The sequence below is a fragment of the Phodopus roborovskii genome, unplaced genomic scaffold, assembly GCF_943737965.1.
Source record: "Phodopus roborovskii unplaced genomic scaffold, PHOROB, whole genome shotgun sequence".
NCBI lineage: Eukaryota > Metazoa > Chordata > Mammalia > Rodentia > Cricetidae > Phodopus > Phodopus roborovskii.
In genome coordinates, this window is record NW_026126636.1 from 4,694,677 (window position 1) to 4,710,289 (window position 15,613).

Genomic DNA, 15,613 nt, shown 5'->3' on the forward strand with positions numbered 1-15,613 from the left:
AAAGCTAGAAATAAAACTTTGTTGATACTTGCATATCATGTATGAGATCCACGGTACCATATAAAAAGTCATGGGATTCAAGGCCAGCTTGGACTGTATGGGATGCAGCCTCAAAATCAGGGTCTGTGGAGATGTCAGCAAGCGTGCTAGTTTCTATCTTCTTGCACAAGTTGAGTGCAGAGAGGTGAGTGACTCCAAGAGTGGCTAGGGAGAACGTGTGGTCCTGTTCATATTGGAATGGACGTTTTCTAGGAAAAAAGGATGTCTGTTGGCTTGGGGCCCCATCAGGATTATACTTCAAGAGGACCCCTTTAATGAGGACAGACAGCAGCCACTGGCTTCAAGGGAGCTTTTATTGATAGAGTAGTAAGCCCCAGCAAACCCTGACTTAGCCAAGCTTGGATAGCACCTGCAGTGCACCTGCCCGCCCTAGCAGGTCCAGGTGTATGCCAAGCTGTCCCACAGATCTGTCCAAGCAGATGGCTTCCTTGCCACCTCCATCTCAATCAGGGTTCTCAGGGGTGAGCAATTGGGCCGCAGTGAGGAGGCAAAGGTAGACCGAGTGGCAGGCGGCCCGTATCTTGCAGCCAGGTGTCACGTAGTGCCATAGGCCATGTTCCTGCCAGGCCCAGGCTCAAGATCTAGCAGCATAATCAGTTCCTCCGGAACTTCCAGGTCATTCAGGAGGCCAGGGAACGAGTTTCCAGGCCATCTTCCTCCTGGCAGAGCTGTCCCCTACTGACCCCAGCTTGAGAGCTGCAGTAGAGGTGTTTGTCCAGTGTCCCTACTTGCCAGTGCCTCCAGGGGGCCAGTGTGCACGGAGATGCTGCTGTCTCCAAAAGCCAAGCTGGGACAGGGATTCAACAAAGAGAGCAAGACCACTGCCAAGATGCGGAGCAGCACCAGGAGCAGGGGCAGCGCTGAGGACGGGGCAAAGCCTGGCCTGGAGACCTCATTCTTGGTTGGCTACCCTGGGGAGCTAGAGAGAGACTCTTGCTTCTTCAGCTCTCAAAGAACAGACATTTCTGGGAGGGGTGGGCTTCTGAGGAGAGGTTTGAGAGTGGGATGAGGGCCCATTAGCTCAAGCCTCCCACCAGTAGGTCCTTAAATGGAACTACATCTGCCTCCCCCACACACTTTAAGGCACTCCTCCATTCCCTTCAGAGAGGCTCCCCCATTGACCCAAGCTTTGCCCACGGAGCCCACAGCAGCTCACATCACCTCAGGCAAGCCCTGGCCCAGAGCCCAGGAGTCAAGCATCTTTCTACATTGCTCCTGGGTTCTACTGTGGCTCTCCATGTGTGTGGGGCTTGTGGCGACGCTGCTGCAGGGGGCTACACAGTCTGTGCCACTGGGGTTGCAATACCCAGAAGAACACTTCTAGAAAGGATGTGCTACAGTCATTGAGTCTGCAGTTTTCCATAAGCTCGTAGTCTAGTGGGAGACATGGGCTCCAGAGATACATCTGAGCACAGGCCTTCCCTCCAATGCTAGTAGGCCATTCCTCTTTAAATCCGCAGGAGTCCACCCCACCCCCGCCCACTCTAAGCCCTGACCACACTGTAAAATCTACCTAAGCTCTTTCAGTATTCCACCACTCCCAGATAAAACTAGCTCTTTGTCTTGTCCTAACCTATCCTTTCTGCTTGGGCTTAATCTACCCGCTACAAACAAGTCCTGCTGCCAGGCCCAGCCACTTCCTAGCTCCCCTTATCTCTACACCATCTAGTGCTCACCAGGACAGGCAGGAGACTCACCACTGTGGCCATGGAGCAGCCTGAGTCAGAAGCAGCACCGGGGCTGTCCAGAAGACATCTGGGCCCCACCTCAGCAGAGCCTGCAACCTGAGGGCTGTGACCTTCCACCCACACCGCTTTTGCAGCACTTTCCAGGAAATCCAGGGCAGAAGGAAGTGGCGGGTGTGGGCATGTAGAATTCCAGGGCCTCTTCGGGAGCTGGTGTGCCCCCTACCCAACTCCGGGCCCACCAGGTCTACAAAGAGCTTGATGTGGCTCGTCGGTATTATCTGTCCTCACATACCTGCCTTCTCATTTTCGTCTCCAGGATCGGGTAAGGGAACTTGTCTCACTAGGAGAAAGCGTGCCTGTGTGTGTCAATGAATCTAAAAACATCACAGTAGTCAGATGTAGTGCACATACCTTTAATTCCAGCACTTGGAAGGTAAAGGCAGGAGGATCTCTGAGTCTGAGACCAGCATGGTCTACATAGAGTTTCAGGCCAGCCAGGCCAGTTACATAGTGAGACCCTGCTTCAAAAGCCAATTAAACCACAAACCACCCAAACACCACAGTACCTAGAACTTTGTAAGGGTTAGGTACTGGTGCCTTCATCTCAGGGTGTTGTGGTAGGATTCATTGTCCAGGTCTAACCTGCAGACTCACAGGTCCTGAGCCACCTCTCCCCGACTCCTTTTCTAATCCCCATCTGTTAGGAATCCTCCAACCCACCACAAACAGACGGCTATCCCTGAAAGGCACCTAGAATGGACAACCTACGGTTTGTGTACAGACCCATACACCAAGCCTCCTTTCACAGCTGGTTCCAAGTTGCTCTACTGAGCTCATGGGGGGCATGCACCTTTTCTTAGATGTGGGGGTGGAAGGAAACCACAGACCTCAGTTAGACAAACTTCCCATAAGCTTTATTAGGGGAGGGGTGGGAGGAGGAAGTTCCTCTGTTGAACAGATTATATCATGAAGCTCTGAAGCCCGGAGATGATGGAGCTGGAGCGTGAAGAATGCTTTGAGAAGGGGTCCTGCTCAGGAACGTCCCTGCCCGTGGGTGATGGCCAAGAGCACCAGTCTTAGAAGCGACCATGCCGGTGGTCTGGGGAACGGCGTCGGTTCCTTTCTCGGGGACGGTGGCCTGTATGGGATCTTGGGGGTGACCTGGGAAGTGGCGAGAGGAGTGGACAGAGAATAGGAATAGTTAGGGGCAGGATGGTTGTTAAATGTCATTTCAGGAGTGGTACTCAGGGGTGGGTATTCAGGCTGGTCTTGGGTTTGGGGTTCATACTGTTTGGGACACTAAGACTAAGGTACTGCATTCCAGGAAGGGCTCAAAAGCCTTGGAATGGTATGCCCTGAAAAGTCAGAATCCGATTCATCTCAGGGTAGAGGGGAACCTGGCAAGCTGGACCCTAGGTACCTATGCCTGGGTCCTCGCCCATAGAGCTGCCGGCGCAGGTTGCGGGATATGGGTCGTAGGTGCATAAAGTTGCAGAAGCCACCTCGGGTACATTCCCTAAGGACAGATGGAAGAGGCCGTTATTAGTGACAACCTCCTAGCAAACATGCAAGCACCTGGAGCCCTGATGCCCAGCCCGCTCTTCGACTGCCATACCCCATCTCATACTGACGGCAGCACGACTCTCGGAAGTCGGTGACAGGAGACAGCTCAGCATGCACGGCCTGCCCGTTGAACCAGCGGTTATTGAGTTCAGCCACAGCCCGCTCTGCATCCTCCTCCCGGCGGAACTGAGGGGAAAGTAGGTGACCGTGGGCTGTGGAATTCAAGATCTTCAGGGGACTAGTCAGCTCTGAGGCTGGTCTCGACTTAGCGATAGTCCTCAGGTTGTGAGGTTTCAGTGGTGGCCATCAGGCACTGAAAAGTTTCCTTCTGGAGTCTAAGCAGGGGGCAACAGGCACCTTAACATAGACATTGCCCACGAGGTGGTCCCCAAGGTTGTCACACACATTCATCTCTTCAATCTCTCCATACTTCTCCTGAAGCTCTGTGAATACCTCCTGCAGAAGACGGACAGAGGCTCAGCTAAGGTCTGGCACACAGGAAACCCAGCTACCCTGCAACGCTCACCTCGAAGAAGTTGTCATAGTGCTCTTGCACCTCCACGTCGCTCACATGACCTGGAGGCGGGACAGAGGGTGAAATGAGGGCGCAGACTCCCGGGCCGGGGGCTGTCTGCCCAGCCCCCGAACTGTCTGGTTTCTTACTCACAGTGGGATCCATCTGCAGTTTGGGCTGTGTTCTGTGGATTCCGGTACAAGTTGAGCAGCACTATGGTCTGAACGAAATTTAAAAGAGACCTGAGCTCAGAAGGCAGGGCTGCAGCATGCAGAGTGGGTGTGAGGCTGGGGAGTGAGACGTGAACCCCTGGAGGTCGTCAGAGATGCCTGCTCCTAAAAACAAACAAACAAAAAAAAAACAAAAAACCCCACCTGGACAGCCAAGGGGCGTGGTCTGTGCACATGGGAGGCGTGGCCCAGGCCCAGCGAGAAGGGTCTACCCAGAGGGCCAGGTCAGAAAGCAAAAGGGGTAGGATTGGCTTTAGGAATCCGGAAGGGGCGGGACCCCGGGGATGATGGGCAGCAGCTGCTGCGCGGGGAAGCAGGACTCGGGGTCTCACCTGGCTGAAAGTCGGTTTGTTGTGAAGTCGGGAGCACCGGTCCCCGTGCCGGCAGGCCCCAATCTTAAAGTAAAAAGAGCAGTTAACCCTGGAAGAGGTGCAAAGACAGAGGTAAACCGTGGGCCGGGGACGCCGGGCATCCCACGAACACTGCCCTGCCCGCCCAGCCCATAGGGATCCAAGCGCCCCGGCTCCCTGAGAGGCCACTCCCTTCACCATTCTCACTTGTCCTTCTCAGTCCCGAATATCGAAGCTAAATATTCAGCCATTTTTACCCGAACACTCCAACGCGCCTGCTCCCGCGTCACTTCCGTTGTTCAGGAGCGTTGGGAAGTGTAGTTTGTCCCTGCCTGTGGCGCGACTGCGCACGCGTGCTGGAGGCCAGCTTGCGCGAGGTCCCTAGCAGCGCATGCGCACAATGTAGCCTCCAGGGGAAATTAAAAAAAAAAAAAAAAAAAAACAAAAAACAGAAGACTGCAAACTCCACAGAAACCTTCGGCGTCTTCCGCAATCGTCCATAGTTAAACACGGCGAAGGAATCCCGGGCGGAAGGCATAAACTCCACTGGTGAGTTGGGAGTCGCCTCACACCCTCACTAGATAAGGAACTTGGCCGCACCAGCCTGTTGGAGGGAGCGGAGGAGCCGCTCTCGCAGCAAACCCTCCTTTAACTAATTTGCCCTGATAGGGGCGTGGCTCTCCGTGATCTTGCGCCCGTCAGTTGGGTCTTGATCTGCAGACCCTGAGGACCACCGGGCTCCAGCGCAGCTATGAACTTGGAGCGAGTGTCCAATGAGGAGAAGTTGAACCTGTGCCGGAAGTACTATCTTGGTAAGGCCGATCCCCCTAGCGTTTCGGGTGGTAGAGGGGACTGGACTGGAGCGCCCCGAGGCTGGAGGACGTAGGGACCTGGATTCCACGGTCTAAGGGGTAACGCAACTGGAAACATAGACCCTGGTTCTCGAGAAGAGCGGCCTCGGGAAGGAGCAAACTGAGGGCCTCAGTTTCTGAGTCCCAAGAGAGAAAGGATGAAGACCTGGGTCCAGAGAAGGCATCCCTGGGGCCGTGGACGAGAGCCATACGCCCCAAACCCCTAGCAGCGGAGATCTCCAGTGGAACGTGGGAGAGGACCTTCCAAGGTGGGGATCAGGACAGGTCCTCATTGCCGGTTGGCCAAGTGCGGGTGTTTTTCCCTAGGTGGATTTGCGTTCCTGCCTTTTCTTTGGTTGGTCAACATTTTCTGGTTCTTCAGAGAGGCCTTCCTCGTCCCATCCTACACAGAGCAGAGCCAGATCAAAGGCTGTGAGTTCTAGGGCACCAGCAAATAAATAAATAACAGGCCAGGGGTGGTTGGAAGGTTGATGGGGGCTCCAGACCTCTGGGAGATCAGTAGCAGAGGTAAAGGGCCGGCCTGGCAGGGGCCAACTCTCCCCAAGCATCCTTGTATTTCGTTACAGATGTTTGGCGCTCAGCTGTGGGCCTCCTCTTCTGGGTGATTGTCCTCACCACCTGGATCACCATCTTCCAGATCTACCGGCCCCGCTGGGGCGCTCTTGGGGACTACCTCTCCTTCACCATTCCCCTGGGCACTCCCTGACAGCATCACAAGATAGTGATGATCAGCGTTTTTTCTCCCAGGATGGGCTTCTCTGTTTTTCCTCAAACCCTGAAGACTGTCTGTCACCCATTTCCCATCTGCTCCAATAAATGACCCTAACTTTACATTTTTACTTCTTGGGATCTTTGGGAGGTAGAAGCATAAAATTATTGCCAGTATTCAAAAACACTGAAATGTGTTATATGTTAGGCTTGGTGCTTCGTACATGCTACGGATTTTTATCTCATTGACTACCACTCAGACCCTTCTGGAATAAGAACTTGCCTCCTTAGGAAACCTGTCTGACAGATAAAGTAGAAAGGTATGGTATGACTCTGCCATGTCTAGGGGCTGCTATCCTGGTAGTTGTGATTTTACAAATAATGACTTTCTCAGCTGAGCGGTAGTGGTTCACATGTTTCATCCCAGCACCAGGGAGGCAGAGGCAGAGGAATCTCTGTGAGTTTGGGGCCAGCAGACTAAGTTCTAGTCAAGACTGTTAACAAAGAGAAAACCCTGGTGGGTGAGGAGAGGGGGAAGGGGGCAAAAAAAAAAAAAAACAAACAAACAAACAAAAAAACCTCAACTTTCTTCTGGTAGTGCACTTGTTCAGCCTGAGAAAGATGCTAGATTCAATTCCCAGCAGGACAAAAAGCTTGTTCTGTGACTTAGTATTGTCTGCCAAGGAAGAACTCATCTGAGCCAAGACTCTGGCGGTGTCTACAAGGGAAATATCTAAGAGCTTTCTTAGAAAAGCTTCCTTGACTTCCCTGTTTTTTATTCTTTGCTTTCGTGCGTGCGTGCGTGCGTGCCTCTGTGTGTGTGTGTGTGTGTGTGTGTGTGTATACATATGAATGCGGGTGCCCATGGAAGCCAGAAGAGGGCATCTTAGCCTCTGGAACTGCACTTGCAGATGGTTGTGAGTTACCATGTAGGTGCTGGGAATCACACCTGGGTCCCCTCCACTGAGCTTAACCAGTGAGCCCTGTCTCTGGCCCCTTGATCTTCCGATTTAAAATTTCATGATTTTGGTGGCTCATGTATATAATCCGAGCACTTGGGAAGCAGAGGCATGGGGATTTCTGTGAATTCCCGGGAAGCCAGGGCTATATGCTGATACCCTGTCCCAAAACAATAAAATACGATTTCAGCAGAAGGTCTGTGGAGGTGACTCAGTGGATAGGGGCACTTGCTGCCAGTCCCGGCCTGAGTTTGATTCCCAAATCTTGTAAGTGGACCTCTGACCTCTACAGGTGTATACATGTATGCCCCTTCCCATTCCCAACCCCCAATAACAAACAAACAAACCACCCAGCAAAGTGTGGTATTGTTCAAAGCCAGATTGGGTACATACAGTTTCAGGCTAGATTGAACCAGAGAGGCAGTAAATAAATAATGATACAATAAAATCTTAGTTCCTGAGTCGATGTTCCCTATCACTATTTAAGGGCACATTTTTTGTTCCTATTACATTTCTCTTAGAATTTTTGGCTTACTTATTATCTTATATTCTCTACAAATTAAGTCACATTAGGGCAAGGCAATATTGCCTGTTTTGTTCATTGCAGTGTCCTCTATATCTGGATGAATATCCAGCACTCTTAATATTTAAATGAAAGAGATTTTGCTAAAAAAAAAAGACAGCAGCAGGTCATTGATACCTAGTGAGCTCTCCGTAAGAAAGGAGCCAGCCCCACTCCAGACTGGTCTTCCTGTTAGGGATCTCGGTGACAACGCTATAAATGGCTGTATTGACCATACTAAAATGTAACACTACGAATCCCGAGAAGCCTTGCCCTTTTGTTTCCCACAGTGCTCCGCGCGGCCTTGTTGAGCCTGGAAGTTTGAATTACACGACACCCACTCCCCAGTTGCCTGGGTTGTCGTTGGTTTGTTTCCGGAAACAGGGCCTCGGGAAGGTGGAACTTAAACTGGAGAGCCAATAGCACAGGCTGGCGATTGGCCCGCGAATGAAATTGACGTTCTCATTGGCTAATGGGAAATAGCGGCTGCCGAAGGGCCCGCCTACAGAAGGGAGAGAAGGGAAGTGGCGGCCGGCAGTCGCGGCTAGACGGTGCTCAGGCCCGAGGAGCAGTGGTACCCAGACTTACCTTTGACCTTTTCCTGCCTGCCTCCCGCCGGGGCTTGTGGATCCTGCAGCTAGGTTTTTCCGATCCAGCGAATTAGACCTGGACCCAGACCATGTTCCCGGTGAAGGTAAAAGTGGAGAAATCAGGTGAGGACTGGGGGTCCAGGGTATCCGAGAGATACGGATTATCGCCAAAAAGCGAACTATGTGACATCTCTCTGCAGCCCATCTGACAGTTGCATGGAGCATGGCCACCTTCAAACCATCCCGGGCTGTGTTCAGAGTAGCTTTGACACTGAATGGTCGTGGTTCCGGCTCTGTGGTGGTAGTAACCCCTAATTCTAAGAAGGGTCCTTTTCTTGTTCTACCTCAGTTTTCCCATTTCTGGCAGTGGTCATGAGTCAGCAATTGTGGTGTGGCCCTGAGGTAGAGGCAATCAATTCTCAATTGCTGTATTCCAATAACCTAGGAAGTGTGATGGATGAGAAAACGGAGGCTCATGCAGAACCAAAGAGAAACCCTAGAATGACATGGTAACAGGCAGTGAGGAGGGAATACAGAATCCAGAAAAAAAAAAAAGGTGGTCAGTAGTAAATAATGACGCGAGGTGTTAAATGGGATAAGTGTTACCTAAAACAAGATGGGGGATATAGGTGCAATTCTATGGATTCTATCCTCAGCCCTGAAAAATGAGTAAAACCAGACCCTGGTGGGGCTAGACCCTGTAGTCACAGCTAATCAAAAAGACAATGTCTGGATCCCAGGATATCAGGGTCTTCCTGGGCATCACGAGACACACACACACACACACACACACACACACACACACACACTCAGGTGCGTGCGCGCGCGCGCGAGATGGGGAAAATACACAAGCTGGGGAGAAATGGCGATTGGGAGTGGACATGTGAGGGACTAGCCTGTGAAACCAAGGTGGCTGTGGGGGAGGGCTAGGGTGGCGGGGGGGGGGGGGCGCTAGGGTGACGGGGGGGGGCCCTAGGGTGGCGGGGGGGCGCTAGGGTGAGCATGCCGGTGAAGAGTTGGAGGGAAAGAGGTGATAGGGTTGGGGGGCAGGTCTGTGCATCCAGGAAGGGACTTTTGACTTTTCCTCTGAGGGAAATGTGTAGTCTAAGGAGGTTTTTGAACTGAGGAGTGAGTTAGTAAAGGTATACCACAAAATGCCAAAAGACCCAAACCAAATGAAAACCCTACCTACAGTCCAGCAACAACAAAACTTGAGTAGAATAGTGAAGGCGGGCCGTTTATGTTGGCAGATGCCTTTAATTCCATGGAAGGCAGAAGCAGACAGATCTCTGAATTCGAGGCCATTTTGGTCTATTTAGCAAATTTCAAGCCATACCTAGTGAGGGAAACTATATATTTGTATAAGTGGAAGGAGCCTTGCCACAGATACGCAGGTGGGACAAAGGTGAGCTTGGAAACACGGGGGGGGGGGGGGGGGGTCAGAATTGTGGAATCCTGAAGGGTTGGTTCCATGCTGGGGAAGATCAAAGCCAGGTTGGTTGTTTTTATTATTTCGCTGTTTTGCTTATGATCTGAGACAGGGTCTCACGTAGCTGAGGCTGGCCTTGAACTCTTGATCCTCCTGCCTCAGCCTCCAGAGTGCTGGGAGAGCAGACATATGCCAGTACGGCTATGCATGCCTTTCTTTTAGGGAGGTTCTCTTGTGCACATTGTGGAAAGTGGTTCAGAAGGGGAGAATGAGGCTGGGAGCTGAGTGGAGGAAAGGGCAAGATGGGGAGGGAATGCATGGGCAGACACTGAGGAAGCCAAGTGGGCTGAGACCAGGGAGGGAAAGGCATACCTTGGTGAGTCCAGGAGCCTGTGGATTGGTGGATCACTCTTCATGGTGGGAATTGGGGAAGTGGGGGAGAGTAGGTGTAGAGAGCAAATGAGACCTAGCATAGGACCCAGTGGAAAGATCCAGATCATGCATTCTTAAGTTGGTGTTGTGATGGCAGAGAAGCTGACAAGGTGGGGCCGTGGTAGCCGCTTCACTCTTGACCCCTGCCTGAGGCTCAGTTGCCCAGTTCTGTCTTCATCCCGTCTCTACTGCTTTGCGTGTACCTGGACCAGACCGGAGGATTGCCTCCCACGGAGGATGTGGGATGTTTACATAGAACTGACCTACATTATACCTTCTGCCCTCAGAGATGGAGATGGCCAAAGCCCGGAACCAGCTGGATGCCGTTCTTCAGTGTCTGCTGGAGAAGAGTCACATGGACAGGTGGGGTCTGGTCCAGCCTGGGGGACCACAAGGGTGGGAACTGTGTTTGGACTCTCTGATTGTGATGGGAGGCTGGAGGCTGACTCAGGGAGGAGACTACTCATTATCATCAAACGCTGGGCCCTTGGTACCCCAAGCCAATAGTGCTTCTTTTTGCTTCCAGGGAACGTCTGGATGAAGATGCTGGGAAAACACCCTCAGATACACACAACAAGTAAGAGGTTTTGATAGGATTAAGACCCAAAAGTTTGGGTTAGGTAACATTTCCCTCCTCCGAGCCCTAACCATCTCATATGGAGTGAGTGGCTAACACCTTGAGTGTTCATGAGATACAAGGCCCGAGGGGACCAGTAAACCCCAGGATGTCCATTTTTTGTTTTGTTTCCAGTGCTAGGGATTGAACCCCAGGGCTTTTTGCCCATGCTGTGCAAATGCTCTATTACTGAACTGCATCACCTCGGCCTTGGGGTAGGGGTGTTGAGCAGGTGTCTATTAAAGGCTCAGCCTGCTGATACCCTGTCTCTCCGTGCAGGGATTGCTCCATCGCTGCTGCTGGCAAAAGGTAAGCTGACTGGGACCCCTGCCCACTCGAAGGTTCTGGGCCCCAGCTCTGGGTCTGACAGGCATCTTCATCACACAGGCCATCTGCCCGCTTCCCCCACCAGCGGAGGAAGAAGAGGAGGGAGATGGACGATGGGCTGGCTGAGGGGGTTCCTCAGAGATCCAGTGAGTAGGCAGGGGCCCGAGAGGGTGGGCGTGGAACCAGGGGCTAACTAAGGGTGCTCATTTCTGTCCCACCTCACCATCCCAGACACATATGTGATCAAGCTGTTTGACCGGAGTGTGGATTTGGCCCAGTTCAGTGAGAACACACCATTGTATCCCATCTGCCGTGCCTGGATGCGCAACAGTCCCTCAGTGCGAGAGCGGGAGCGGTCACCCAGCTCACCGCTGCCCCCTCTGCCTGAGGATGAGGAGGTGGGATGAGTGATGGGTCCTGCCCCAGAGGCCAGAGAGAGCAGTGGGTGGGTAGGCTCAAGAACACCCCCCCATTAGTGGTAGATAGCTATAATCTCTGGGCCCCCTAAATGAATAGAGAGGCAGGTAGGACACACAGCTGGGTGTCATTAGGTGAGAAATGTTGACAGAGGTCCTTAGACCAGAAAGGTATGCCTCCCTAGGGAACAGGACTTCCAAGAAATAAGGGGCTAAACAGGGATCTTTATGCAAACAGATGTGGCTACCAGATGGGGCATTGGTGAGCAAATGTGGACCCTGTGAGCTGGGTGGAGGGTAATGGGGGTTGGAAGTCATCTGGAGGATAGTCAGGGATCCACAGGACAACCACATGACTTGACTCTGTCAAGATAAAAATAGACGTGACACCCCCCTGGACAACACTTTAAGGCAGGCATCTTGATCCCCACCTGGGGCTGACAGGTATAGATGGAATTCCCTGGGCTTGGCAAGGGTAGACAAGGGTTCTCAGACTGACGGGAAGACCCGGTCCCTAGAACAGGAAGACCATCCTCTAGCTGGTAAAGGTGTGTGTCCCTCTGCTGTGACCCCTGCAAGTGCAGGGTTCTGGGCAGACCCACATGTCTGTGTTCCTGGGAAAGGTAGGGATGACGAGCACTTTCAGCCCTCTGCTCTGACTCTTGGGCCTCACAATGGGGCTTGGTCTCCCTAGGGTTCAGAGGTCATTAACAGCAAAAGTCGTGATGTGTACAAGCTGCCTCCACCCATAGCCCCTGGACCACCTGGAGATGCCTGCAGATCCCGAATTCCATCCCCGTTGCAACCTGAGACCCAGGGTACCCCTGATGATGAAGTAGGTATCCAAGGCTGGCCTGCAGCTTCAGGGCATGGTGTTGGGAGGTCAGGGCATAGCCACCTAGCTGGGCCCTTTTTTGTCCATGCAGCCCTCGGAGCCTGAACCTTCTCCCTCCACACTCATCTATCGCAACATGCAGCGCTGGAAACGCATTCGCCAGAGGTGAGCGTGCCCTGTCCCACTTGCTCCCTGTCCTGTGCCCTCTAGAGTTGCTAAGTCCTCCTTTACCTCCCCAGGTGGAAGGAGGCATCTCATCGGAACCAGCTTCGTTATTCAGAAAGTATGAAGATCCTGCGGGAGATGTATGATCGCCAGTGATGTTCCCAGTTCCCCCACCCCAATAAACCTGCTCCCAGCCCACACCGGCCAGCCCATCCTTCCTGGCCCAGACATAAGGCAACTGATGAATCTCTTGCACGTTTATTGGGGACTGATTGTAGGAAGGGCATGAGGTGACAGGGAATGAAGGTGTGACTGACCGGAGGTGGCTGCAGATGAGGGCCAGGACAAAGGAACTTGAGGGTTCTGGTTCATTGGCCTAGCACATCTGGCAAAGTTAGGCCTATCTATGCAGTTTGAGTTTGGAGGTCCTAGTTGGTTGGGAATAGACTTCCAAGGATTGGAAAGTCAGGAACAGGATTCAGGAACTTAGGCTCCTGGAGTCTGAAGTCAGAAAATGGCCTGGGGCAGAGGAAGGTTAGGATGCAGGGACAGGATCTAGAGTGTACTGCTGTGGGCCCATGTAGTCTGGGTCACACTGGCTAGCTCACGAGTCGTTGTGGGGAACTAGGTGAGGCCGGGAGCGGAGGAGGTACTATCTACATTGTACTCTGAAATCACGGTGCCCACGGTCTACAGTGTAGACGTACAGTAGGAGGGCCTGGGTGGTGGGATAAGCCCAAAGGGGTCAGTCAGGCAGGCGCGCAGGCCAAGGTAGTAATAGTGTTTGTGTTGTTCCTAGAGAGGTGCATGGGCAGGGCCTGAAAGCCAGGGGGGTGTGATCGTCAGGCTTAGGGACGGTGTCTTGGTTACTAAGGCGCAGGTAGGGTTTTGGGTGGAAAGGTCCTAGGGGATGGCATCTAGATAGGGAGGGACTGTCTTGACAGCGATTGGGACATCTGGCTGGGCAGCGGAGTCAGATAGGCTTTTAAAAGGGAGCCTTAAAAGGCTTCTCAGGTTCGGTCCTGTAATGCCGGGACCCCTACTTGGCAGCAGGTGGTGATGGAAGCGGGGCCTGGGCAGATACTGGTGTGGCCTGGATGGACAGGACACCCTCGGGAGACAGTGCCGAGGTCACAGCAGCAGGGTCCACACCTGGAGGCAGGAGGTAGCGGCGGTGGAACTCTCGAGCAATGAATCCATGTTCATCCTGGAGAAGAAAATGGCCTTGAGTGTCCCTCCCTCTTAGCCAACCCTGCTGCCCCATTTGGCCTGCAGGCCTACCGGGCGCTCCTCATGTCGAGCGTGGACCTCCACATGGCCGCCAACCACCTTGACAGAGATTTCCTCTGGTGAGAAATGCTTCACATCCAGCAGCACGGAAAAATACCCAGGGTCCGCGGGCACCTGCACACATCGGGCGAGCGTGGGACTTTCATCGGGTTGGGGCTTAGCTCCTGGGACTCAGTGCCCCCGCCCCCAGTGCTGCAGCTGAGGACTTGGATAGACTGTCCTCTCCCCTTCTCAGAGTCACCAGAACCTCAACCTCATTCACAAGCAACTAGCTTCCTCCCTCCCCTTGTAGACACTGGGTCCACTTCTCCTGGAGCTGCACGTTCATAAGGTGACCAAGTTAGGTACCTGCCCTGTCTCCCACCCCGGGTCATTGTCTACACAGCCATCATGTCGCCACTACCAGGAGACCTCTTACTCCTCACCACGCTAGTAAACAAGATGCCATTTCCCCATCTCCTGAGTTCTCGGGTCATGCATTTATAGGTACCCTTCCCCAGCTTTAAAGTAACCCTTCATCAGGTCACCTGACCCGCCTGGGATATGTGACATCACCATACACTACCTCAAGCGCATTCCAACGTCCAGGACTCACTGTCCTTTCTCCGAGATTCCCCGGGTCACCTGCCTCCTTCAGTCACCAGGACTCCTGAGATAGCGACCCAGTCCTTCCACACCCTCCCGCCCCACAGCTGTGAGACCCCACTCCCTCACCTCTCAGAGCGCCACATTCGGAGGGCTCCCAGTGGCCCACTCTGAAGGGTGGCTCCCCCCCAGGCCCCCCCCAAACCCACAGACGTTCCCGCACCCCCACCCCAGGGCGAACCAGACCGCTAGTCTTGTTAGTACTTGAGCTGTCCCTGTCCCCAGGCTTGGCACCTGTGCTGTGGGCAGTGCCACACTGGGGGCGCGCAGATAGTAGGGGGCGATCGTGGCAGGGCACAGTGAGGCCAGTTCAGCCTCAAGCAGCCCCTCGCCGAAACGCTGGTCAAAGAGGCGTCCCGGAGCAGAAAAACCCGGTAAGGGAGCTGAAGCGCGGCGCAGCCAAGAAGGCTGCACAGGCACGGGGATCTCCATTCCGCCCCTCCGCTGCCACCCTGGGCTCCGCAGTGCCCAAACACCCGCACTCTCCGATTTATACTGTGCCCAGTGCGGCGCCCGCGGCGGGCCTCCCAGGGACACTGGGATTGAGGCCAGACCCGGCCATTGGCATGCCTTATTTAGAAACTTCAATAATGACTTGGCTAGTTAGTAAACGCCTGCTGGGTGCCTGGAAAAGGACACCACGGCACTGTCATTATTAAGCCTTTTCCATTTCTAGAAGGGGGAAGCTAAGGCTTAGGAGGCAGACCCTTATAGGTGTGGCGAAGCACTGTGGCAGTTGGGAACCCGGGCCCGAGAAGTCCACCAAAGAGCGCTCCGTCCTCTTAATCCATCTCCACCAGGCTGGCAACTGTGAGGATGACGCACTAGTTTTGGTTACAGATTCCTGGAGAATGCTGCAGCCGCGCCAGGCTGTCAGGAGGACACAGAACAGACCCTACCGCAGAGTAGGTCGGGCCTAATTCTGTGCCTGTGACTCAGCCTCGGGTGCTCAGCGGCCAGGGGGGCGTGAGCGTGGACACTCCAGGTTGGCCCCCAGGGGCTGCGCGCCGGGGCCAGAAATAGCTCGTTTTGATCCCTCTGCTTGGGCCAGGAGCCCGGGCCTGGCAAGGAGTGACACCAGCTGCTCAGTAGCAAGAGGAAAGTGGTTAAGGTGACCATCAGGACGGGTTTGCCGGCCCAACCGATGGCAGAGCGAAGACAGACGCCCCCGGTTAGCCCTGCAACAGTAGTTAAGGCGGAACCGGGACTTAGCTCAGGCAGCAATTGTGGCGGTTAGAAAAATAAAGGACTGTGTGAAAGCCAACATGCTTAGCGTTCTTCCAAGCGGCAGCCCAGCCTCTGATCCTTTCTATTGGTCCACAGTCTTGTCAATTACTGCTGCACGCTCCCTGTCTCCAATCA

At 53.6% G+C, this 15,613-nt stretch overlaps 5 protein-coding genes across 6 annotated transcripts; 2 read left to right on the forward strand and 3 right to left on the reverse strand.

Annotated features, from left to right (window-relative positions):
- Window positions 1–388: 388 nt before the first annotated feature.
- Window positions 389–1,929, reverse strand: Igflr1 (IGF like family receptor 1). The gene is given in 9 exon segments (XM_051207681.1): window positions 389–466; window positions 469–847; window positions 971–984; window positions 986–1,042; window positions 1,222–1,399; window positions 1,401–1,451; window positions 1,758–1,808; window positions 1,810–1,860; window positions 1,862–1,929. Coding segments are annotated over 9 exon segments (927 nt in total).
- Window positions 1,930–2,640: 711 nt separating this feature from the next.
- On the reverse strand, window positions 2,641–8,398 carry U2af1l4 (U2 small nuclear RNA auxiliary factor 1 like 4). 2 transcript variants are annotated; one of them, XM_051207813.1, is made up of 8 exons: window positions 8,095–8,398; window positions 4,388–4,475; window positions 3,979–4,045; window positions 3,838–3,887; window positions 3,669–3,767; window positions 3,364–3,497; window positions 3,169–3,264; window positions 2,641–2,909 (listed from the first exon to the last, which is right to left on the reverse strand). In XM_051207813.1, exons 1-8 carry the CDS (start codon window positions 8,319–8,321, stop codon window positions 2,825–2,827), a joined length of 846 nt encoding a protein of 281 aa, XP_051063770.1. In that variant the 5' UTR covers window positions 8,322–8,398; the 3' UTR covers window positions 2,641–2,824. The 2 variants fall into 2 exon arrangements, with proteins under 2 accessions (XP_051063770.1, XP_051063771.1); XM_051207814.1 differs by lacking the exon at window positions 8,095–8,398 and adding an exon at window positions 4,613–4,828.
- On the forward strand, window positions 4,873–6,108 carry Psenen (presenilin enhancer, gamma-secretase subunit). Its single transcript, XM_051207817.1, has 4 exons — window positions 4,873–4,954; window positions 5,126–5,217; window positions 5,584–5,688; window positions 5,844–6,108. Exons 2-4 carry the CDS (start codon window positions 5,157–5,159, stop codon window positions 5,981–5,983), a joined length of 306 nt encoding a protein of 101 aa, XP_051063774.1. The 5' UTR covers window positions 4,873–4,954; window positions 5,126–5,156; the 3' UTR covers window positions 5,984–6,108.
- On the forward strand, window positions 8,071–12,554 carry Lin37 (lin-37 DREAM MuvB core complex component). Its single transcript, XM_051207815.1, has 9 exons — window positions 8,071–8,219; window positions 10,245–10,320; window positions 10,484–10,534; window positions 10,853–10,882; window positions 10,961–11,046; window positions 11,132–11,298; window positions 12,011–12,151; window positions 12,243–12,316; window positions 12,391–12,554. The coding sequence occupies exons 1-9, from the start codon at window positions 8,186–8,188 to the stop codon at window positions 12,470–12,472; spliced, it is 741 nt and encodes a 246-aa protein (XP_051063772.1). The 5' UTR covers window positions 8,071–8,185; the 3' UTR covers window positions 12,473–12,554.
- Window positions 12,555–12,558: 4 nt separating this feature from the next.
- Hspb6 (heat shock protein family B (small) member 6) lies at window positions 12,559–15,427 on the reverse strand. Its single transcript, XM_051207816.1, has 3 exons — window positions 14,486–15,427; window positions 13,598–13,720; window positions 12,559–13,523 (listed from the first exon to the last, which is right to left on the reverse strand). Exons 1-3 carry the CDS (start codon window positions 14,681–14,683, stop codon window positions 13,356–13,358), a joined length of 489 nt encoding a protein of 162 aa, XP_051063773.1. The 5' UTR covers window positions 14,684–15,427; the 3' UTR covers window positions 12,559–13,355.
- Between the last annotated feature and the right edge of the window lie 186 nt (window positions 15,428–15,613).